This window comes from Mastacembelus armatus, chromosome 16 (assembly GCF_900324485.2).
Source record: "Mastacembelus armatus chromosome 16, fMasArm1.2, whole genome shotgun sequence".
NCBI classification, from domain to species: Eukaryota; Metazoa; Chordata; class Actinopteri; order Synbranchiformes; family Mastacembelidae; genus Mastacembelus; species Mastacembelus armatus.
Window position 1 is genome coordinate 24449385 of NC_046648.1, and position 24303 is coordinate 24473687.

At 45.4% G+C, this 24303-nt stretch overlaps 2 protein-coding genes across 7 annotated transcripts; both read right to left on the reverse strand.

Moving 5' to 3' along the window:
- Window positions 1-237: 237 nt before the first annotated feature.
- Window positions 238-10831, reverse strand: pi4kb (phosphatidylinositol 4-kinase, catalytic, beta). 6 transcript variants are annotated; one of them, XM_026316637.1, is made up of 13 exons: window positions 10707-10821; window positions 8245-8913; window positions 7650-8015; window positions 7134-7178; window positions 5955-6182; window positions 5224-5451; window positions 4685-4794; window positions 4493-4597; window positions 4046-4169; window positions 3702-3967; window positions 3460-3592; window positions 2863-2983; window positions 238-2372 (listed from the first exon to the last, which is right to left on the reverse strand). In XM_026316637.1, exons 2-13 carry the CDS (start codon window positions 8896-8898, stop codon window positions 2191-2193), a joined length of 2562 nt encoding a protein of 853 aa, XP_026172422.1. In that variant the 5' UTR covers window positions 8899-8913; window positions 10707-10821; the 3' UTR covers window positions 238-2190. The 6 variants fall into 6 exon arrangements, with proteins under 6 accessions (XP_026172422.1, XP_026172421.1, XP_026172420.1 ...); XM_026316636.1 differs by having other exon boundaries at window positions 8245-8918; window positions 10707-10809; XM_026316635.1 differs by having other exon boundaries at window positions 239-2372; window positions 8245-8921; window positions 10707-10831.
- Window positions 10832-11007: 176 nt separating this feature from the next.
- Window positions 11008-17441, reverse strand: selenbp1 (selenium binding protein 1). The gene is made up of 12 exons (XM_026317253.2): window positions 17302-17441; window positions 15511-15564; window positions 15312-15424; window positions 14778-14963; window positions 13690-13810; window positions 13315-13497; window positions 12651-12832; window positions 12245-12323; window positions 12019-12140; window positions 11850-11942; window positions 11630-11748; window positions 11008-11372 (listed from the first exon to the last, which is right to left on the reverse strand). Exons 1-12 carry the CDS (start codon window positions 17303-17305, stop codon window positions 11210-11212), a joined length of 1419 nt encoding a protein of 472 aa, XP_026173038.1. The 5' UTR covers window positions 17306-17441; the 3' UTR covers window positions 11008-11209.
- Between the last annotated feature and the right edge of the window lie 6862 nt (window positions 17442-24303).

The following is a 24303-nucleotide window of genomic DNA, read 5'->3' on the forward strand; positions in this document are numbered from 1 at the left end:
TCCTCCTTCCCCTGTGGAACTCTGGGTTATGTGGTTCTAAAGAAGCACAGCTGGAGCTCTGCTGCCTCCTGGTGTGAGAACACAGGATTTAAGCGTGATGACCTTCAGCTGCTGTTTTTCTCTGATTAAAAACTGCAAATAATTTAAATGTGTGCTGTGTTTTCAGTTAAATGAAAACATCCACAGAAAAACTGAGACATTATTGTGTTGATCACTTTAATGTTGCTGTTAATTATCTTTAAACAGAGGCCCTAACCTCAATCAGCCTGTTCAGTAATCAATGAGTGCAAAATCGACAGGAATCAATAAAAACAGTTCAGCTCATTCAGTTGACTAGTCTCCGTCTGTACATCCACTATAATACAAACTACAACTCCCATGTTCACTCACATTCACATAGAAAACACCTCTGTGTTCATAAAATAAATTAGCTGTTATTACTCAGCTAAACCACAACACCGGAAAACCACTACATTTTTTTGTCAGATAAAAACTCGCTGTCCCTGCTGACGAGGTCAGAAAGCATGATGGGAGTTGGAGTCAGACCTGTTTCCTGTTTGACCTGCAGTCCGAAGGTCGGTGACTCATGTTAATGTTCACTCCGTCCTCCATGCTCACACGTCCGTGGTGTTTGTGCCCTGAGCCACAACTTATTAAGAGGATTATTAAACTGAAGTTTATGTTCAACCTGCTCAGGGCAAAGACTCACAGTGAACTGCACAAATCATGTTTAGGGACTGAAAGCAGCTCTGATTAAAGAACTTTAAGACATTAAAACTTCGTCTTTGCAGACTTTGGTGTTGCCTGAGCTTAACTGGGCTCTGGGACTTTTATTTCTCAGCAGGAAGGTCTGGATGTTGTTTCAAAGTCAAATAATTTACTTTTCATTGGCTAAAAACACTTAAAGCATGAATAAGTTTTTAACTGCGAGGTCTGAAACCAACAAATCCCAGAAAAATAAGACGAGCGTGATGCTGGAGGAAGCTGAGCCTGAGAGCTGGGTGGAAAAGCTGAAAAACTACTTGTGACTGATAAAATTAAGTTTGACACCATCTGCTTGTTTTCTGCTTCGGTTTCACTCGTCTATCTTCCTGCATGTTGCTTCACTCTACACTGACTGGGGACGAATGGACTAAATGTTGAGTGTGATGTCATCTGCCATCTGAGAACGTCCCAGTTCTGAATTCAACCTAAATGTGAGTCACGTGCAACAACATCATCATCTGTGCTCAGTTTCCTCCAAAGCTGCTGGGTTCCCATATGTTCCTTCCAGTTTGGCTCCATCAGGAGCTTCTCACTAATGTCGAACTGATGTGAAGTGTCCTGGAAAGGCAGTGATGTTACCTGCTCTGTGAGGGATGTGGGGTGAGACCTGGGATAGATCTGAAATCCAGAAAACGTTAGTCTGCCTTCCCACTAATTTTATTCTGATTTTATCTTTTGTAATCCAGGATGTCCTACTGAAACTACGCTACGCTGATCCTTTTCTTGGTCAGTTTTAGGACTAAAAACATTTAAATCTCCCAAATGTCGGAGTCAGTGTCATCCTGTAAAAGCAGCTTCAGTCACTGTGACTCTTCCAGTGAAACGACAAGATAACGGCTGGTGGAACCAGCAGACATTCAACTGGTGCCAGGAGCTGCAGGTGACACTAGTTTGTTTTAATGTTCAGAGACAAACTGGTCGGATGAGCTGGTTTACAGAATGTGCAGTTTAAGGGCTAAAACATGAAAAACAGCGGTCTGGTCCTTTAAAGAGCCTGTGTGGTTTCAGTCCTCTATCTATAGTTTGACACACAGACTCACCTGTAAAACTGTCCACCTGCTGAGTGTTCACATGTCAATCTAAAACTCAGCTGCTCTCTGATTGGCCAAGAGTCCAGTAAAGCAGCCAATAAGAGGCTCCCGCCCAAATATGAAAGAGGAGGAGGAAAAGAGCTGAAACCAAAGGAGACGAACAGAAACGTCATAAACAAGGACACTGAGGGGAAACACGCAGGGAAGAACCTGGAATCACAATAAAATAAAGTCTCTGCAGTCGAGCTGTAAAACCTGGAGCTCCATCAGTCTGTGTATTTGTTCACCGCTGGTCTCGCTCTCACTCTCACTCACACACACACACACACACACACACACACACACACACACACACACACACACACACACACACACACACACACACACACACAGGTCACATGATGCCATTGGTGAGGTACTGGAATCCGTCGTACAGTTTGGTGGTGAGAGACCTCATTGATCCATCCACCAGCTGATCGATCAGCAGCTGCAGCTGCTCCTCCGTCAGACTCATGTGGAAACGCTCCTTCAGACCCCGCATCGTGCTGGAGCCGTGGAAACAGGGCAGCTGGGACCCTGTGGGACGGGGGGGGTCACATGTTTATGTTCTTTATACGTTGACAAAAATTCCTGCAGACCTTAAAAGTTCAGTGACAGGTGAAAAGAAGATTTAAGAAAAATCACAGAACACAAGAATCAGCCGTGGAACAGATTTGTTCTTCAATGGGCCAAACAGACTGAGGAGATTTAGGGACTTTCACAGATTTTGTCTGAATCTACAACTAAACCTCAGGAGGGATCCAGACCTGCGCCTAGATCTGGTTCAACTAAAGAATTACACTACATCTGGAGTTTAAATATGACTGGATGGATCAATGAATTAAACATTCATGACATTTAAACTGTTCTGGAGAATTTTCATAGTTTTATAGAAACTGAGATCAGTCTGTTTTAAATCTTTTGAGTGAGCTCAGTATCAGGTTGGCCTTAGTGTGTGAAAAACGTCTTCATATATAAAAGTGATATGACATTAAGAACCGTGTGTGTGTGTGTGTTTGTTTGTTACCCTGCTGCATGATCTCCACTATCTGCAGGACTCGGTCCATGTGCTTCCTGGCTGCTATCAGACCCTGAAGCATCAACATCTTGTAGTAGTTGAACATGTCTCCGTCTGGTCCGCCCATCACCTGCCACACACACACACAGACACGTTCACTAAATACATGGACACTCAACAGTGGCATCAAGCACGTTGGTAATCAGTGAAGACAAGAACCAATTCAGTGGTTCCTCCACCCTTGTCAAGGACCCAGGACCTGTGTCAGGGTCGCTGATATACATAATGCACCTGTGAATGTGACTTAAACCAGAGGAACCTGCTCTGTAAGCTGCAGAACATCCTAAAGAACAAACACTGGGACCTCTCTAAGGCCACAAGAAGCTCAGCAGCAACCACCTCAAAGGCCATAGATCTTGAGCCTCTGGACACTCCTAATAAACACTGGAAGTGCCCAGCGACCACCAGAGCTTCCTACATAACCACTTACATTTTCAGAGGATAGAACCTTAAGAAACACAATTACCAGCAGAACCTCTTGAAGGAACCATCTCAGTGATCACTACGACAATGACTTGGAACCAACAGTTCAGCTTCACAACTCACATCTACGAACTCTGTGGTCAGTTTGAAGGCCGATGTTTCAAAGCCGAGGTTTTTGGGCGAGCTGGAGAGGATGAAGCCAAAGTCGATGTGGATGATGTGACCTTCAGCGTCGACCAGGATGTTCCCGTTGTGCCTGGGGGGACAGAGATCAACATTTCTGAAAAATAAAAATCTGCCTTCTGGGTGAACAAATATACATTTTCCACTGACAGGCATCTGGCAAAGACAGGCCGACATCTCACCTGTCTTTGACCTGCAGCAGGTAACAGATGAGGCTGTACCCGGCGCAGCTCTCGACAAAGTTCCTCTGAGCGGAGAGGAAGGCCTCCGTGGTCGGTGCTCCATGTTCCTGCAGGAAGTAGTCGAGCAGAGAGAGTTGGCTCTGCTTCTTCACCTGATGCAGCGACACGGCGTTCACCACAGGCTCGATCATCCCGCTGTCCGACGACAACACCAGGATCTTATAGGGTTTTATCCAGAGGGGGACCCGCTCCTGCTCCCAGATCGACTGCAGGGGGAGAACATAGGACAGGTGGGCTTACTGTGTTCACCTGGTCAGGTGACGTGCACGATGTCACGGCGTTACCTTCAGCTGCTGCAGCACCTGGAAGGCGAGCAGCTCCTGTCTCAGGTCATCTCCACACTTCACGATCACAGACAGCAGCCTCCAGTTAGGAAGGTGACCGTATGGAGACCCTTCTCTGATCCTCCTACAGGGACACACAGGGCAGCCAGAGACACACTGCAGTCAGAGACACTGTGTGATATACTGTCCTGTCTTCAGCGTTTTGATGGATGATGAGTTTCTGTGAGGAGCTGAAGGGAAACTTGACTCATCTCTAATGTGCAGAAAAGGAATTTTCACTGCGTGAAAAAGTCAACTGATGCTGACCCTGAAAGAGTCCACAGGACTGATGCTTAAACACAGGTCCTGTGATTAATTGCAGTGAGAATTATCTGAAGATTGGCCTCTAAAAAAAAAGCTCAGATTTTTCCTCCTGAGGGAGTGGCCCTGAAAAGCAGCATCACATACCGGACTTTCTCCTCCCAGGGCTCCTTCAGGGCCACAGCTGATGGGTCCTCTGGGTCCCGCTTGAAGGTGGTGGGGGCCTGAGCCAGCTGCTCGGACAGGCGGCGCCTGACACATGAAGGACAGAGAACATGTAACAGCCATTCATACAGTGGCCGGTCCTTAACACGGTGAAGAGGAGGAAACATGGGAAACCTGATGTCTCCAGCCGCGATGAACACCGGCTCTTTGCTCTCCAGGCTGGTGATGCTGTCCACTGAGAACTGACTGATGTTGTCACAGCTGTTGGTGTGGACCTCTGGCAGCTGCAGGACGTGAGGACAGAGTGGGGACATTACAACCTGCCTGATGCCACAGTCCTGTCTTCATGAGAGATGGATCAGTTCCTCTACATGTTTATTACTGAAGCCGGTTAAACGTAGTGTTCTACTGGACTGGATTATATTCAGAGGAGTTCCTAATATTTTGACCACCTTTACTGTTCTTTAGTACACGTTTGAGGCACCGGTTCTTTAACTGAGCATTTCCATGTTTTTATGTCACTATGTTTGTTCTCCACTACGTTTATCAGACAGTTTTAATTGGTTCAGACATTAAGACTTAAATGGAAAATAGTTTTTTTAAAGAAATTTCAGAATTACAGTCACAACTTTCAATCTTTTACATTTTTTAATAATTTTCTTTAGTTAAATAAGTTTTTAATAGATTGGATTCACACCCTGGGCCTCTCTCACCTCCACCTGCAGATCCCCGATGTCGTCCACAGACCAGGCCTCGTCGTCGTTGTCGTAGTTTGGGACCAAAGAGAAGCTGCCGGCTCTCTGATCCGCCGTCATGCCGCAGTCTGGTAGGTTCTCCACAGAACGAGTGCTCCTGATCCGGTTCTCCGGGATCCGGATAGGAACACTGGACGTCTCAAAGTTCTCACACTCCAGAACCTCCACATAGATCAGGTATGGAGCCTGAGGGGTCACAGGGGGTCCACATAGGTCAAGTAAGACTGCAGTTCGTGGTTCCAAAATATTTTTCCCTCTCTTTCTGCTGCTGCTCATGTTTTGTCACCTGTATCGTTATGTCGTCAGTTTCTTGTCTGAGTTAAGGATGAGCAGGAGGATTTCTGACACAAACTCAATTTGTCAGTTCAAACCCATCGTCCACAATGTTTTCACATCTAACTGTTGATACTTCAGTGAGGAGCTCCCAGTTCCTTTACTGTTAAACTAATTTAAGACTAGAGCTTCTTGATTTTTTACAGCCTTCTGGGAGCCAGCAGTGATAACACAAGGGGAAGACAGGTGAACTGCACTGATACCAACAGGTTTTGGTCCAGACTAAGATCTTTTTCAGTGAGTGAATGTGCATTTCTGTTGTTGTGAGGATCATTTTCAGATTTACACCATCACTGTGAGGACAATTCAGTGTAGAGCCAGGTGTAGGGCAGGTGATAATTGATGTCAAACATCACCTTGTCTTTGGAGTTTAACACCACGGCCTGTGTGTGTGGCACTCGGACCACGTGGTGGTCAAAGGCGGCGGTGGGCAGCCACACTCGAGCCGGCAGCTTGTGGTTGAGCAGCGACAGCTCTGAGATCAGCCGCTGAGTCTTCTGTTCTTTGGTGGGCAGCGTGGCCAGACGCTTCCCGATCCCCATCAGAGACTTGATGAACTCCCTCTGAGGAGCCAGACGCACCGGCTGGAACACAGACAGACAGAGGGGACGTTTAATCGGAGCTGCCAACACCTCAGAGCGCACTTCCAGAGACAGACACCGTGACAGGTGAAGGTTTGAGGTTTGTGTGTCCGGTTTGTGCTGAGAAACACTTTAAATGGTTAGCGTGGTGTTAGCGTGGTGTTAGCATGGTGTCAGCATGGTGTCTCCTCAGAGGGAGTTCATTACAGTGGCTTGTCAGAAGATACAACTGGCCCTTTTAGACAAAAGAAGAAAAAACTAAAATGAGAAAATATCACCACTGTCTTATTAATTCATATTGAAACTAAGTGTTAGCAACATCAATGTATAAAGGAAGACAATAGTTACTAGAATTACCCAAATGGAATTCAGGACTGAATATAAAATCCAATAAAGAAAAATTAAACTGCACAGCCTGGTTGGTGGCTGAAATCTTTATGCTAACGGATTTGTTCTGTGGGGATCTGGACTCCTGACCTCAAGATTTATGAAACCTGCATCATCACCTGCCTGTTGTTCTCTGATTGGTTGGTTTGTAGCTGTGGGTCTTCGAAATGTCTCAGAAATGCAGCCTGAGTTGGGAACATGAGTGAATGTGTTTTAGTCTCTGTGTGGACAAACTGTTTTAGCTGCACTCAACCTGACACACAAACCCAGTCACTGAGCAAGAGACATGACGGCAGGATCATCATTGTACAGAGACCAGTTTGGGTCCTAATCGTTCCACCCACAACATCGAACAGCTGATTGGATCAACAGAAACACAAAGGGTCATTGAGTGACGTCCACAGACATGCAGCTCACATCTGGTTTCTACAGTTTTATTTTCTGTGAGCTGAACATCTGGGACTTCACAAGAAACCAGAGCCAGAACCCAGAGCCTCCATCACACACTTAATTTCCCACAATGCAGCCCAGAGGGAGGAGGTCAGAACAGGAAGTCGGCGAACTTACGGGACCAGTCTCATACTCCAGACTGTCTGAGCTGGAGCTGCTGTCCTGGAGGTCAAAGGTCAGAGGTTTGGAGGGATGTGGGGTTAAGAGTCACATGGGGAATCAAGATCAGTGTTTTATTACCTTCGAATAACTTTAATTTATTTTTTTGTTGATCACGCAGGTTTCTGTGAAACTGCCAACGTGAAATTGTTACTACAATCAGCAGGTGCGTGGTCTCCTGGTCTTGTTGAATCCTCTAGTGTGAGCGTTCAGAGGATTAGAACGTTAAATATTGGTTGAAACTGTCCTGATGTCTGTGGTCTCCCATGTTTTTAAAATTACCTAGTGTGTCCCCAACTCTATGGACACCAGGATCTGCTCAAACAGCTTAATGACACTTCATTTTAAAGAAACTATTAAGCCCTAAATTTCACCAGGCAACAATCTTTGTTGAATCTTGCTCTTTCCTCTTTACAACCTGCCTGCACCAGTTAAACATCCCTGCCCTGCTGTGTTCACCTCTGTGTGCGTTACCTCGTCCTGGCTGCTCTCCACCTTTGGATTACTGGCTGTTCTCTTCAGGTTGCTGCTCACACTGATGCTGACTGTAGCATCAGACTTGGAGCGCTGATGTGTTCGTTTGGATGGTGACAGACCATGGTCTCCTCCCAGGGGGCCAGGACCAGCGGCGGGGGTGGTTACAGGACAAAAAGGTGTCAGAGTCAGGGGGTCTCTGCGAGTTCGAGACCCCACAGGTTTGAGTTCATCAGACAGGATTAGTTTCCTCAGTTTGGTTCCTCTGGAGTAGCGCTGGGTGGAAATGTGCATGTCAGAGGAGTATGCTCCCAGCAGCCAGGCACACTGCAGGCTGAAGGAGATGCTCTGCCTGCAGCGATGCACCTGCAGACAACACACAGGGTCAAACAGCCCCTCAGGTGCTAATAGAAACCATAGGTGATGCTGCAAAGTGATCAGTACTGGTATGACACTGAAATAAACTAATAAAGAAATGTATTTGATAAGATGAAAAAGAATTATATTTGCAACACATGGCTGGGACTCTATTGAGAGTCAATACATTGACCTAAAATGTTTGTTTTTATGTGCTGACAGTTTTCTCAGCACCCACCACATACGGCTTGATGGCGTCCCCAACGTCCTCGTCCATGTGGATGTACATGTTGAGCAGCTGCGGCAAGTAAAAGTCCACCTCCTCGTGGGGGAAGCTGAAGAGCCGGTTCCCGATGTACGCCTGGACGCCGGGCTCCTTTGAGTTGTGCAGGTAGGAGATCGCCATGGAAACATCAAACAGCTTGGACTCGAACAAGCGGAGCAGCCATGACTGTTTGGAGGGGTTGTGTCTCTGCCACCGCCGGGCGCTCTTCACTGAGCCAGGGGGCGGGCCCTTGTGGTTGTCCGCCTCCTCCCTGATCTTGAGCGGTTTCACTGTGGTGCTCAGAACAGCAGCGGCAGGGGTCTCCGGGTCTGTCCCCACCCCATTCTGCATGTCGGTGACATCATCCTCCACCTGTTTGAGCTTCACGTTTTGCAGCACTTCCTGACATGCCCGCTGGGCCACCTCGGCATCGATCACCAGGTTGAGCTCACCCACACCCTCGCTGATCACTCCTAGAGGAGGGGTCACGGCCTGGGGAGGCCCCCCGGTCGAGGAGGGGGTGGAGGGGAGGGACAGGGAGGGGGAGGAGGAAATGGAAAGGGAGGGAGAGGGACTGTTTTGGTCAGAGGAGGCAGAGGAAATCCCTGGCTCTGTGTCCTCCATCATGGACGCTAGGAAGCTCCACCCTCCTCCAAGAGGGGGAAAAACAAAAAAAAGATTAGAGGTCAAAGTTAATTAATTAAAGACACTCCAGTCAAAGGTGCAATGATTAAAAACACAATGGATATTCTTCAGTTTCATGTATTAATGTGAAGGTCACAGTCTCCTCCTCCTCACTCATCTGTTGTGTTCTGCTTCTGTTTTTCATCTCATGATTCATCACATGATTCCCACGAGTCCTAATTCAATCACTAACTCTGCATTTTCTTTTTTTCCCACCTCAGTCAAGTTTAACAATTTCTTGTGATATTTGCAACTGAGGTTTTATGTGCAAACAGAAAATGTGAATAAAAAACTGTGGATGGAAACATCTTGTGAAAATGTTGACGCAGGTGTAAACCGCAGCAAAACACAAGAACCTAAATGTGAAAAGTTACATTGGGATTTTAGCCCATGCTAAATATTTTATTAAATTCCTCAAGTTGAAATTTAAATTAATAAAATTTGCAAAAAGAAAAACTTCCTTGATGAACTTCCACACAATGCTGTTTTTTTACACTTTCATGTCATATTTACAGTGTGAGTGTAAACTGATCAAGACTAATACCTTCAAATGCCATATTTAATCATGAGCTCTGTTTTGTCACAGTCATTTGAATCAGAAACCAGCAAATGAATGAAACCTTAAAATACTGTAAATAAGAAGAGGACAACATAAAATAATAAGGAGGTAACTTTACACAGAAAGTACAGAAACAAAACATCTTTTCTTACTGTACAAACATACTGAACTGCAACCAGTTAAAAACAGACAGAGTCATTCACACATGCTATATTGATGCATGTGACCATGTGATGCAACAGTGAAATACAACTGATTGTTCATTCATTGATCAACAGGCACATCTGAGCTTCCCTGACACATACTGAGATTGGAAAATGTCCTCACTTATGTTATCAACTGTTTTATTGACTAGTCTGATACGGTTACTGCTTAAACTAATCCTTTCAATGTGTGTACATTATCTTTATTACCACTGTAGCTACTTGTCCAAAAGCACATCACTATGTTCATACTCATGTATGGACTGAAGAACTTATCTACCTAATTAGACTGGAATGACAACAAGTTGATCAGCCAACACAAACAACTGGGCATTTTCAGTCCATATTCAGATGTTTGTCTCCTGTTTTGCAAAACTCAGCTAAATATTTCATCTTTGTTCCTATAAATCCAACTTATCCTCTTCATATTGTCCTGGACTGGAAACACGTACTCTGTATTAGTAACCCAGTTTTGTTCTACTTGTGACAGAAATATAGAGAAAACCCCCCTAAAAACGTGGAATTAGAAATGTTCGCTCGTACAGTTTGTTACATCGTTAAAAAGGTGCCAGCCTAGCTTAGCACACGGCTAACTAACTCAAAACATCCGTTAGCTTTGACTAGCACTAAACTAGTAGAGTTAGCTCAGACTAGTTTTTTAAAGTTCAGTTATAAACGCACTCACGTTACCAGGCTGCTAGTTGAGACGTAGTTACCGTTAACCACTTAACTAAGCGTTAACATCGTCTTGTTGGCCCTTGGCTTCGAACTGGACACAAATACTCGCCAGCCAACAAGCTACAAGCTAACAAGCTAATTAAATCTCCTAACGCAAACACGGCTTGGTTAGCATTAGCATCGTTAGCATTAGCCTTCAGGCCAACTGTTGCTGTTGTTATGGATGCAGAATGCTAAGCTAACGCTAGCACCCTCGCAGTCACTACGCGAGTTGAGGGACGTGTCGGTGTCTCCAGGTGAGTCGGTCTTACCTGGTGACGGTTTACTGGCTCTGAAATGTTGTTTTATCTCCACTTTGTCTCCTCCATTGATTCTCCCTGATCTTCATCTCAGCTGTCGCTAACAGACACCAGGGGGCGGCTTCCCAGATTCTTCTTCTTCTGCCGCCGCTGCTGCTGCTGCTTCCTGTCTGACGGTCCGCCAACGCTGCCCCCAATAGGACTCACACTATTTAACCCTACCCGGATAGTTTGCACCTCCACACTGACTGATTCTCAGGTTGAAGATTATGATTCATGTTTCCTGGCATTAAATAAAAACACAGACAGATGATTGGCTGATTTGAGCTTTATTTAAAGATTAGGTGTGTTTATGCTCCAGAAGAGCGGCAGGTGAGACTGATTTGGTGAGACTAATGATTGGAGATAAACATTCTCAGGCTGGAAGTGAGACACTGAACAAGACAAAAAATGATAAAGTGGATTATCGATGTGACAAAAGTCTTCTGAGAGGGGGAGCAGCCTGTCTGACGTATTCACAGCCAGATATCAGACGTACAGTCTCCTCCTGGATATCTCACCTCATGGGCGAGAACTGGACCGTCTGGTTCCTTACCAAAGTCCACCAGGAAGTTCTCGTTCAGGGCCAGACCTCCGCTTATAGTGTTCACATCGATCTGCATCATCAGTGAACCCTCTCTGAACAGAGACAGGACAGAAGATAAGGTTTGTAACAGGTCTGAGTTCAGCTGGCTAAAATCCACCAGAGGCAAAACTATGTGGACAGTGAAGGGAAGTGTTAATGCTGCAGTAAACAATCATCTATGGTCAGCTCGTCCACATACTTCTGGCCACTTTCAAAAATACTACGTTATCATGACAATGTGTGTACTTTGGTTTGGCAGTAATACAGTAATAATACCATCATACTACAGTAGTGTGAGTAGTGTGCGTACTTGACCATGTCGGGGTAGAACTGCTTGTCCCAGCTGCTGAACAGAGAAGTTGTCACATAAAGTCTCCGACCATCCAAACTCAACTGTAACATCTGAGGACCTCCATAGACACGCCTCCCCTGACAGACAGACAGGTGGGATCAATGAATAATCAATACAGTGAGCAGGGGACAAAAAACAGACAGGTCCATCCTGTTTCACAATGTCCTGTCTGTGGTACCTTGATGACGCGTGGGGGTGGTTGTGGCTGGTTCTCAGGGTCCTGCAGCACTTTCACTGGTCCATCACTGACAATACTTCCCCCCAGAAACACCTGGAGCAGACACATAGATCAGCTGTCTCGCTCTTTTTACCTCTTCAACATTATATCTGGACAGGTGTGAGCTCACCTGTCCGACCATCTTGGGCTTCCTCCTGTCCGTGATGTCGTACTGTCTGATGTCACCGTGCAGCCAATTACTGAAGTAGAGAAAACGATCGTCCAGGGAAATCAGGATGTCTGTGATCAGACCTGCACAGACAGGTAGTCAGTCAGACAGACAGGTATCTAGTCAAACTGTAAACCAGTCCCTAAACCACAGCAAGACAAGAACTCAGACCAGAGCCCAGACTCACCGGACATCTCAGGCAGCATCCATCCCTCAACCTTCTTACTGGGAACACCGATCACCTTCTCTGCAGCCCAGTCACCTTTCTGAAGACACAGAAACTGATCAAAAAACAAAACCAGGCAGGTAGCTGATCCTTCCGGTCTCTGGTTTAAGGCTGTAGCCCCCCTTTTTGACGGAGTAAACCCCAGGAATATAACGACTTAAGTTTAGCTACCATATTCTACTTGCGATCTAAAAACCCCATGGTGACTGGAGCCTTACCTAGATGCTAAAATAAAACATGACTCTTTCTGGGATCTGGAACTCTGTGAACCTGCTGGAACCAAGAAATAGAACCTCGTGGTAGTGACTAATGTCTAACAGGGATCAGGACCTAGTCTTACTAGGTTACAGAACCCTGTGGTACTGACTTCGGTTCTGTAGAATCTGAAGACAGTTCCTTGCAGAGCACATCCCACATATCCCTCAGTGGCACTGGGGTCATGGAGGAATCGAACCTCCAGAGGAATAGCGCCCTCTTCACCCAAATCAATCGTCTGCAGCTTCCTGTGGGTGGTCCAGTCCCAAACGTGGAGGGATCTCCCATAGTGCCCTGGATAACCAACCATGATGAGCCACGAACAAGGACTCTGACATTTTTCTGACACTTCTTGAGCAGAATGAAAGTTGTTAACATTGGTGCATCTTTATGCCTGCAGTACTGACAAAAGACTCAGACCATAGTCCAGAACCAAAGATTAATCTTAAATCCTGCTACATTAATAATAATAATAACTGGAATTTTACTGAAATATGAAATTCAGTCCTGTTTGATGTGATTTAGAACCTGATGGTACTGCTGGTGGTGATGGCTGATTCTCAAAATGTTTCCCACAGAGCACCTCTCAAGTAGCCGTCAGGTTTTAGGGTAACCTTCCTGTCTTATCTGAACATGACATAGAGCCCTGACTTACTGAAGGACTCTTACTGGATCTGGTACTACAGACTGGGAAGAGAATCCACACCAACTAATGTCAGTAAAGGACTGAAGGGAAAACCAAAGCCCTATGAAAAATATGGTTCTTCTTGAGTCACCTTCTTTGAGGTGGGCTGGATTAAATCCATCAGCCAGAGCTTTAGGTGCACCCCATTCGGTGCTGATCATCACGTTGTGTCGAGGTTGGTACCAGAAGTCATATCCAAAAGGTGCCGCTTCACCGGGGTGCTCCCAATTACCGACCACCTCAAACGTCTCACCATCCAGCAATATGAACCCTCCTGAAAGGAGAACAACAGGTGTAACACCGAAACGGTCCACTAGAGGCTGCTACGGCAGATCAGGAGCGGCTTAAACTCTGGGTACTCAGTGGGTTTTTACAAAATTCCAGACTGCTCCCTGGGCACTCTCACACTTTTCCTTATGAGCAGGTGTGTCTGAGGATTTGTGATCCAGTCTTCTGAAGGACTTACCCTTGCCATTGCCAGTTGGGTCTCCCAAGCAGCTGATCATGATCTGACCACTGCCCAGACAGTGGGAAGTGTGAGGGTTTGCCAGGCCGCACTTCCAGTAAAGATCCACAGGTTCCACTGTCTGAAGACAAGAAACCACAATCAAAACACAACTCTGTAACTTTCATTTGTCATTTTCACACTTATCACAGGAGCCTAGTTAAAAAAGGAGGATTTTATTTAAGGAGCAAAACAAAAACTGCAAAGTGCTGTCCAGTAAAATCATCCATCCATTTTTTGCTGCTTTTCCTGAAGTGGAATCTAACTGGAACAGGAATGTAGCTAGAACCCTGATGTAATTACTGCCTTACCTTACTATAATCAACAACCTTGTGTTATGTACTAGAACCTACACGACTTCTGAAGAACTGTTGGGACTGTGTTTACCATGTGGTCTAAACTCCAGAAGAACCTTCATCATCGTCATCCTCCTCAGGACAACAGACTGTGCTACTCTGATGTGTTTCTCAATTTACTTTCTCTCTGTCAGAAATCAGAAGGGATTACTCAGGGCCCCAGCTCTCTCTGCACCCTGGGCCCCTTAACAAGACCAGACTTGAAGATGCGGTAAGACAACAGGAGCCTCCTCTCAAGGTCCTTACATTTCACTCCATGTTGTGCTGTAGGGGTGCACACTAGCAAACAAATTAGCAATTAATCACATCAGCCTGAACTAATGAACCTGGGGCTTTCATGGCCCCTGAGGCTCTGGGGCCCTGGGGCGAAGGTTTGTGTCTCAAGTGAATCTGGATTTTTCCTTCAGTTATTCTGGTTGAGGGAGAAAAAACAAACTAAATCAATCGGAGAAAGAAGCAGAGTTTGGTTTTGTTCTGGTCTCATTGATCTGAGTTTACAGAAACCTGATCAAACATCCAGCTGTTTACACTGGTTCACTTTCTGATTCTGGTTTTGTTTAGGATCAATTCAGTGACAACTCTTTTTCTTCCCCATAGTATCTCCACTCAAGTCCAGATCTGGACCCAAAGAGATTTCTATCTGGACTGCAAAGTGTTTCCCATTAAAGCAGTAGGAAGCCCCGAGGCTTGTACCTTGTGTATCTCTGGCGCTCTGGGGTTCGTCCCCACGTCAACCACGTAGACTCTGGAGGAGATGAGCGACGGCAGAATCAGACGGTTTCGCTTCTTGGAGGTGTCTCCGAAGCAGCTGCTGCAGGTGTTCCAGCCAGAGTGATGCAGCTCATCACGAAGGTTCGGCATCGGCAGCCGGTGGATCACCTGACAGCGTGGAGGTCACAGGGTCAAAGGACAGTTGTCATTGTCTTCAGGCTGCGTTCACTTACACTAGAATATATATGTACTCCACTGATTTAAAGGAAAAGGACTGTGAGGTTTTTGCTATTTTCTGGATCCACTCACATTACGCTGAGGTCAAAACGGTAAAAACAAGAAGCAAAAAGCAGAAGAGGAAGAAGTGAAACTGCGGCAGGAAAACTCTGACGTAAGAGCAGAGACAAGTTAAATATCAACCAGCTTCATTCTTTAATGCAGACTGCAACACAGTTAACTGGAGCAGAAGAAGATGTGACCCAGCTGGTTCAGGATCTGCTGGACAACCGGGTCTACCTGGCAGTAGGTGGGGGATTTTGGATCCACATCGACAGTAGCCAGGTAGTCGGGTTTCTGGATGCCCGTGTTGCGGTAGATGCAGGGCAGGTACACAATCTCCTCCCGAGGGCCTTCAACCGCCAAAACAACAGAATCAGAATTTAGATTCAAGTCCAAAGTCCTGAGCAGGACTAAAGAGCAGTAACACATGCCTCACCCTTCATGGCATCCAGCGGGCTGCGATATCCTGGTCCACATCCTGAACAGCTGGCTGAGAAAACACAACAACAGGTCAGAGACATCGGAGTTTAGTCCTGGGTTCTGCAAAACTGCAAAACTTCCAAAACTGCAGCTGGACCTGAGGTTTTAGCACCGTCAGGAAACAAATCAAGCAGCAGCTCCTCTGTCCTCAGGTCACCTTTTATTTCTCACACTGATGAATTACCGGGAAAAAGTCCCGCAGATCTCCACAGGAGGTGTTTTATTAGCGACTTCAATTATCAGTGATACCCAGGAGTGAACAGGGGTCTGACTGAAACAGGCCTGTAATTACAGAAGCTTAAACAAACACCACAACCTGCTGAGCAGCTGCTCCAGGTGGACTGGGTCTCTGTCCACAGAGCAGGTGTTAACACTCGGAGAGCCAGCTGCTCTTCACATTTAGATGCCCCCCACAAAGCTAACCTGAGTTTTTACTCCTGCTCCTTCAGCTCAGAGTGGAATTTAAATTTAGATGAAAATAAATAAGGTTAAACAGGTTTTTGCTAATTCACACAGGCCTGTTTAGAAACGAAACTGATGGGTGAAAAAATCATTTATATTAAAAAAGAAACTGAAATCCATCCTTTGTAAAACTCTGGTTCCTGTTTGCTTTCATTTTCCTGGGAGAACTGGAGTCCACCTGGAACAGACTGGTCTAGACACTAGACACTAGGTGTGTCTAGTTTACAAAGACACACCTGTATATACAAGGTCCCTCAGTTCACACTGCAGATCAGGACAGAAACCAGGACCTCAAGTCCAGGAACTCTCTGTAGACTCTGTGATCAGATTGTGCTGAGACCTAGATCAGGACTAGGTGGTAAAGTTTTAAAGCTGAGTGGTCCCAGGAAAACGTGTGTGGAGGAAGATCCTGGTCTGCAGACTTTTGTAGTGAGAATTTAATTTCACTTTCAATAAATTCAGTGTTTTCTTATTTTCCCTGCAGCATCACAGGTTGCTGAGTCAGACTGAGTCCACATCCCAGTAAAGTGCAGGAGGTGACTACTTCCTGAAGCTTCTGTGTCAGTGTGACTTGATGTATTTATATAGTTTGATGATGTATTTATATACGGACTAGTCTTCAGTTTTGGTTCTGTACTTAAGTCTTTATGATCCAGCAGATTTAACTCTGTAGCTTCCTGTCTGACCAGCAGAGACTCCATGTCTCACAGATCTGAAACAGTTTCTGCAGCTGGAAAATGTTGACCATGATGTTTTAACCAAGTTATAGAAAACCAAACCTGTGCTCTAAATGATTTAATAAAGTTAGACCTTCAAAGTGGTCCCAGCAAAGCCACTGAGCCGAGCTGCACTGAAACTCAGATTAAGCTTTAAATCCTGGTTAAAGTTTAGTTTTCTCTAAAATAAAAGCTGCAGTAAAAGTTGTTGTGTGTCGATTACATTTCCAGGTGGTTTCCCATGTGCAGGAAAACAACAAACCCATTTTGTTAACTCGAGAACAGAAAGTAAAGATGTACAAGGTTCATGTCTGGATACACGAAGTCTGCCAGTGTCTGCGGGGACAGAAAAGTCCAACAAAGCAAATGCACACTCACTTCCGGTGAAGGTGCAGCTGTTGAGAGTTTTTGCTGCATTTCTGGATCTGAACTTGTGTGTTTGTGTGTTTCAGCTGGTCCACGGTGCACGACCCGACACGACAGAGGTCACCACCAGACTCCATGAGAAAAACCTGCGATTTAAGCAGCTCAGAGTGGAGCTGCACAGAGACAGAATAAAATGAGCTCACCCATTGTCCGAAGTCCTGGTCTGATCCGGTCCTGCTGCCAAACGCTTTGGACTCTGTCAGACCAGATCCACGGTGGAAAACAGAGGGTGGAGTTTTAATGTCAGCCAATCAGAGACAGAGCAGGTCTGTGGAGCTGGTTTGATTTGGAAAAGACTGCGTGTAAATCAGGCTGAACAATAAATGATAAATGAAGGAGAGATGATCGATAATACACAGAAATAAACAGGGAAACGTTTCAAACTAACTGGAATCAAGGCAAAGAAATAAATGTGAACATAATCACTGCTCTGATAAAGGTCTACAGGTATGATGAGATAGTTACTGTCATTTTACTTCTTTGCTTTGTGTATTTTGTTAATATTTAAAATAAGAAGAGCTGAGGGCAGGAACATGAAGCCATAAACCAAAGTTTAGGGTCAAAGGTCTGTCCTCTAGTTCTACAGAACATGCTTTTATTCTGAAGACTTTGTTGGGACAGATGTGCAGCTGTGTCCTGTTTCACAAAGATGTGATTAGTGTGTTATTGTGAAACTAACGGGTGTTCTTCCCACAGAAAAGTGTCTGTGGCAAGACGGGAAGTTCCTCCAGTATATTTACTCAACCACTGACCTACATGTCAGAGTCAAACCTTGGACTTTTTCCTGCTCTACATTTATCTGATAACTTTAGTTCCTTTTCAGGATCAGATGGATCCAACAAAATACAGACTGATCATCAAACTTTATTGATCCCTGGGGGGAAACTCCCAAGATACCCAGCAGTATACAAAGTACTTCAAATTAGAAGTATATAAGGTAGTTAACGTCAGCTACCCAGCAGTATATAAAGTACTTCAAATTAGAAGTATATAAGGTAGTTAACGTCAGCTACCCAGCAGTATATAAAGTACTTCAAATTAGAAGTATATAAGGTAGTTAACGTCAGCTACCCAGTGGTATATAAAGTACTTCAAATTAGAAGTATATAAGGTAGTTAACGTCAGCTACCCAGCGGTATATAAAGTACTTCAAATTAGAAGTATATAAGGTAGTTAACGTCAGCTACCCAGCGGTATATAAAGTACTTCAAATTAGAAGTACATAAGGTAGTTAACGTCAGCTACCCAGCAGTATGGAAAGTACTTCAAATTAGAAGTATATAAGGTAGTTAACGTCAGCTACCCAGCAGTATATAAAGTACTTCAAATTAGAAGTATATAAGGTAGTTAACGTCAGCTACCCAGCAGTATATAAAGTACTTCAAATTAGAAGTATATAAGGTAGTTAACGTCAGCTACCCAGTGGTATATAAAGTACTTCAAATTAGAAGTATATAAGGTAGTTAACGTCAGCTACCCAGCGGTATATAAAGTACTTCAAATTAGAAGTATATAAGGTAGTTAACGTCAGCTACCCAGCGGTATATAAAGTACTTCAAATTAGAAGTACATAAGGTAGTTAACGTCAGCTACCCAGCAGTATGGAAAGTACTTCAAATTAGAAGTATATAAGGTAGTTAACGTCAGCTACCCAGCAGTATATAAAGTACTTCAAATTAGAAGTATATAAGGTAGTTAACGTCAGCTACCCAGCAGTATATAAAGTACTTCAAATTAGAAGTATATAAGGTAGTTAACGTCAGCTACCCAGCAGTATATAAAGTACTTCAAATTAGAAGTATATAAGGTAGTTAACGTCAGCTACCCAGCAGTATATAAAGTACTTCAAATTAGAAGTATATAAGGTAGTTAACGTCAGCTACCCAGCGGTATATAAAGTACTTCAAATTAGAAGTATATAAGGTAGTTAACGTCAGCTACCCAGCGGTATATAAAGTACTTCAAATTAGAAGTACATAAGGTAGTTAACGTCAGCTACCCAGCAGTATGGAAAGTACTTCAAATTAGAAGTATATAAGGTAGTTAACGTCAGCTACCCAGCAGTATATAAAGTACTTCAAATTAGAAGTATATAAGGTAGTTAACGTCAGATACCCAGCGGTATATAAAGTACTTCAAATTAGAAGTATATAAGGTAGTTAACATCAGCTCCAACATTAAAGTGATCAACACAATAATCATCAATAATTAGAATCCAATAATATCAGATCCATTCATGTGAAATGGGCCATTCTGCACAATGAGTACTTTTACTTTGGATACTTCAAGTACATTTGGATGATGGTACTTTTCAGTACTTTTACTGCAGTAATCATCTCTGTGAATGTTTCAGTACATGACTGATGTAGAAGTCATAGTATCCGTCTTACCTTTGTTACTAATATGTGTGTTTGCTGCATGAAAGGTCTAAACTTGGTTGGACAAAGTTTGTTTTATTCATGAGGAACAGCATTAAATCGTCTGTACGTCAGCACCAAAACTGTTTCCTGCAGGAGCCATGATCTCATCCAGGCAGACAGTGAAATCAACAGGACAAATATGTACAATTCAAAACAAAAACAAACAAGAAACGCGTCCGACAGCGTTTGCAGTTCAGCTCCAGTCACATGCTTTTACGTCCTCAGAGTCCACGATTAAAAAAAATGACGTTTTAAAACAGGATTCAGCCGACGTTCCAGACCAGCCAATCAGGACCCGCCAAGCTAAGCTAAGAACTAACCGACAGCAGCTGCTCACAGACTGGAAAGACCTTAAATACTGAAGTAAAACCCACAGTTTGTGTGATGGTTTCTGTCATTTGAAGTTTAAAAACTCAAACGTTTTCACTTTAAAAAGTCTCATCTCATCCTGACATCATTAAAAAACAGGTCTCTCACAACAGTTTAACACTAGTACCTAAAGTGCACGATACTTTCATCATTTATCAATAATAAACTGATCCCATTCAGGTAATGCTGGAAGAATTAGAAATATTGGGTTAGAGGTCACTGCAGGTCACACAGTGAAGACAACTCGTGAAATAGCCCATGGCCTGTCACATGGGGGGATGCTGCGTCTATATTAAGCTCCTGGATGAGGATTCTGGCTGATTGGCTGATCTGGAGGCAGATCTCACACTTGGACCTTTGTCTCAACTTCAACGCTGAGAGAATCACATGTTGAAGGCAGGAACACACCTCAAAAACACATAAAGGACTTTAACCTGATTTTACATCATGTGGCGTGATCCTGCCCCTGAATGAGCCAAAAACACACCCATGTTTTATAGTAACCCAGGTGGTTTTCTGAAACCAGTTTCACCAGATTTTTGACACATTAAAAGTCCCAAAACAAATCGCTCAGTCCCTGTTCCCTGTGCGACACCCACTCCCTGAAAGACTGTCTCATAGGAGATTTTGATTTGAACTCTTTCACCTACATCACTCTCCTATCTGTCCCTCTTGCACCTGCGGCGGATCACATAGTTGAGTTTACCTGCTTGGTATTTGGTCAGAACCCAACAGAACACCTGTAGCAGACTGGAGCTTTAAGCCCACACTGAGAAAGGGGCTAGTTGGTGCTTGTTCTTGAACTTTCCCACCCCCGGCGTCCATCCCCAACCACTCCAAGTTTGGTCTTTTACCGTCTATGGTCCTTTCAGCTTTCATTCATCCTGTCCTCCTTTCTGTCAGCCTCTACACCTTCAGTCCTGCTCTTTATCTTCCACTCATCCCCAACGTCCTCTCCTATCACTATCCTGGTCTCTCGTCTCTCCTTGTTCGCCTCCTTTCTATCCACCTCCATCTCCCTTCCTTCCTCCTCGCTGTCCTCCTCTAGCTTCTTAAACTCCTCTTTCTTGCCCTCCTCCATCTCCCTGTCCTGTTGTTTCCCATCATCCTCTGTCTCTTTCCTAGTCTGCTCCCTGTCCTCCTCCCCTTCTTCTCTGGCCTCCTGTTTCTCCTCTGATGTCTCCTGTCCTTCCTCTCTTCCTTGTTCCTCCTCCGAATCCTCCTCATCTTCCAGTTCCAGCGGATCAGAACCATCAGTCTCTAGAACTTCAGACCCAAACAGGGTCTTGGTCAGGGTCTTAAGGAGGTCCATCTGGATTTCCTCTGGTTTCTGACTCGTTTCCTCTTCCCCATCATGCTCTATCAGCCCTGGCAAAAGGTCAGCCAAATGAAATGACTTCTTCCAAAGCTGGGGGAGTTTGTTCAGATGTGTCAAGGCCTCGACCACCCAGTCAACCAGCAGCTGGGCCACATTTGCTTGGAGCCGGTAGGGTGATAACTCCTCCAGCTCCTTTGGGTTTCTGGAGGTAAACTTTGCCCAACGTGACAACAGGAAACGTTGCAAAACTGGCTTCACACAAATCTCCAAAGGCTGAAGACAAAAGGAGCAGCCTCCAGGAATCACTGCAGGGAGCGTACCCGATCCACTGACGGAAGTAAGGAACTGATCTCCCATGTGTTCTCGGTGTCGATCCAAGACCAGCATTGATTTGCTGATCGGAGTTGGCCCAGAAACATGCTGGAGCCAAACCTTGTTAGTCCAAAGATCCAAGGCTTCTTCGACTAGGAGACTATCGGGACCAGCCTCCAGCAGGATGAACTCTGGCAGGTCTTTTTTAGCCAGCTGCCTGTTCGCCAGCACCAGAGAGGGCAGCATGGTACCATCAGCAAGCACTGCTAGGTACACAGTGACCAAAGGTAAAGACCCAGTCAGTTCCAGGGCTTGTGAGCACCGACACTTATCCTGAAGTAACCGCAGGTCCACAAAGAGACACAGCTCGTCCATCACGGCTACAGTGCTCTCTGACAGCTTGTGGACCTTGATGATCTTCTTGGTAAACTCCTGGAACGACTGGACTTTGGCCTCTAAGGAAGCAGGCAGGGTGCGACCCAGTGTGGGTGCTCTGCCAATGCGCCTTACTCCAAGCCGGTGCTGCAGCATGAAGCTCACTGCCCAGTCATAGGAGATGAGGAAGGAGTCGCTGAAACCTCCCTTCTTCTTCAGCGTGGAAGCCTTGTGGAAGAGGTTGCTCTCGGTGATGGAAAGCTGCTGCTCGCGCATGGACAGCACCCAAGCCACCATGCGATCCCCGCCATCCCCATGATCCTTGTGTTCTTGTTCAGATCGCCTGAAGCGTTTCTTGGCCTCCTTCAGCCACGTACGGATGAGCTCCATGTCGGTTGAAAAGACCCTTGAGGCTTGGCGGAGTCCATCACAAAGAGCAAACAGGGCAATCCTGAGCTGACGAGCGGTGAAGAAATCATTGCGCCCTTTGGTGGCAGACAAGATGGCTGCAGGATGGACATGGTTGTTTGTTGTTGGCAGGTGAGACGTTTGTTGTTTAACTTCTTTGATAAATTCTTCCTTAATATCATCAGCTTCTTCTATGTCACCCAGATCATCATCTCTCTCATCATCAGAAAAGTCCATGTCTTCCACAGGGGCCATCGCCCCGTCCACGTTGTCATTAGTCTCATCCATCTCGACTTCTCCACTGTAAACAAAAAGAAATATGTACATTTGTCAATACTCCTGTCAAGATGAAAGCCCAGCAACAACTTCTAACAAAACACAGAACTTAATGTCTTACATGAAACCTATCACTGGACTCTTTTTCAATCAGGTAATGTCCTTCAATGACATTAGAGCCAAAAACGTGTTTTAAATTGAACAAATCAAATTCACACTATGCTTCTATCAGAAAACCATGAAATGATTACCTTATCCTGTCCTTGAGAAATCCCAGTTTTATTGATCCTGTTAAAAACATTGAACATGCATCTTTAATTTTAACGATACTGAAGCAGCTTCTTAGATAAAGAACTGACCCGATATAAAATACTGACCTTTGGTTAGAGGTGACAGACCATGATACTCCCAGAAGCAGCGTGGCTGTTTACACAGATTAGCTTTGCAGATGATACAGCCATACACGCTCTCGTGGCGGATGTTCTTCAAGTTGCAGTTTTTGCACCTCTTGGAGATGGCACTGATCTTCACCATCCTGTGTCTTTGCTTAAATGGCTCGTTGGCCACGTCTGCCCTCATCCCGCGGGAGCTGGCAATCTCCATGGTCTCAAAGTATTTCTGGGCACACTTGGCGAGTTGGTTGCCCAAACGCTTGCGGAAATTGACTTGTGTAAAAAGGCCATCTTGCACCCAAGCCGGTGGGTTATCTTTGCGGCTCTCCCGCAGCATGATGAAGGCGTTAACGATGCTCAGGTTGACCAAAAACCAGAAGAGGCTGCGCCAGTATCGGTCCTGAAGGATTCCTCCAAGCGGGTTACATGCCAACAGTTGCTTGCAGATGTCAACACCTCTCATGTTCTCCTGCAGGAGGCGGAAGGCCATGGGGCGGTTGAGTGGGTCCAATCCACCCAGTTTAGTCTGAGACCTCCTCCAAACTGTGTCTGGTTCACCTGGAGCTGCATTAGTAGACAGGCATCCCATCTCCTTTGTGTCCCTCCAACGGGTGGCCAGGAGGGGTCCAAACTGCCTTTGCACGAAGTCCCCAGGTTTCTCTAGCTGGCCTTTCTCCCACAGCTCTTTGGGCAGGATGGGGTTTGGTGGAGGGAAGGAGCTGGAGGCATAGATGCCTTGATCCAGAAGCTTCTGCATGAGTGGAACAGATGTAAGTGAGCTGGCCAGGTAGAGTTGGTGGTGTTTATCCTCCAGATCTTTCACCAGCTCTGGCACTACTTTGAAGCCAGGTCTCTGGCCTGCCTTCTCCCCTACCTGGATGAAGAAGCGGTGGCAGTAGCCTGACTTGGAGTCACACAGCAACCACACCTGAGGCTGGGTTTTTGGGCTCCCCTTTATGTGGCAGCTCTCCTCCTCTAGGCTGGGCAGCAGTGCCCTGTCGATGGTCAAGCAGCAGTTGGGCCTGTAGGCATCCCACATCGCTCTGCCCAGGATGTCCAGCATTGGCCTGAAGATGTGCAGTGAGTCAGTGAGGTTACTGGTGCCACGATAATCATCTGTGGTAAAGCTGCCCATGCGGACGTTCTCAGCAATCTGTTTGAAGCGTTTGAAGCTCATGGCTCGGTAGAAGGTGTAACTGTTGTCGTAGTGATTCCAGGACCAATAGTGCGATGGATCAGGGAGGTTCTGAATTCCCATCAGAATGACCAGGCCGA

What these genes read in the sequence shown, in the direction of transcription:
- selenbp1 (XM_026317253.2), bottom strand. An exon ending in CCCGCTGGATGCCATGAAGG is followed by an intron (nt 15,425 to 15,510) that starts GTGAGGCATGTG and finishes TGGCGGTTGAAG; the next exon opens with GCCCTCGGGAGGAGATTGTG. An exon ending in AATCCCCCACCTACTGCCAG is followed by an intron (nt 14,964 to 15,311) that starts GTAGACCCGGTT and finishes CCACGCTGTCAG; the next exon opens with GTGATCCACCGGCTGCCGAT.
- pi4kb (XM_026316637.1), bottom strand. Translation starts at nt 8,898, where the DNA reads ATGATGGAGGACACAGAGCCAGGGATTTCCTCTGCCTCCTCTGACCAA. An exon ending in CCCTGGGAGGAGAAAGTCCG is followed by an intron (nt 4,170 to 4,492) that starts GTATGTGATGCT and finishes GTGTCCCTGTAG; the next exon opens with GAGGATCAGAGAAGGGTCTC. An exon ending in AGTGGAGATCATGCAGCAGG is followed by an intron (nt 2,373 to 2,862) that starts GTAACAAACAAA and finishes CCCGTCCCACAG; the next exon opens with GGTCCCAGCTGCCCTGTTTC.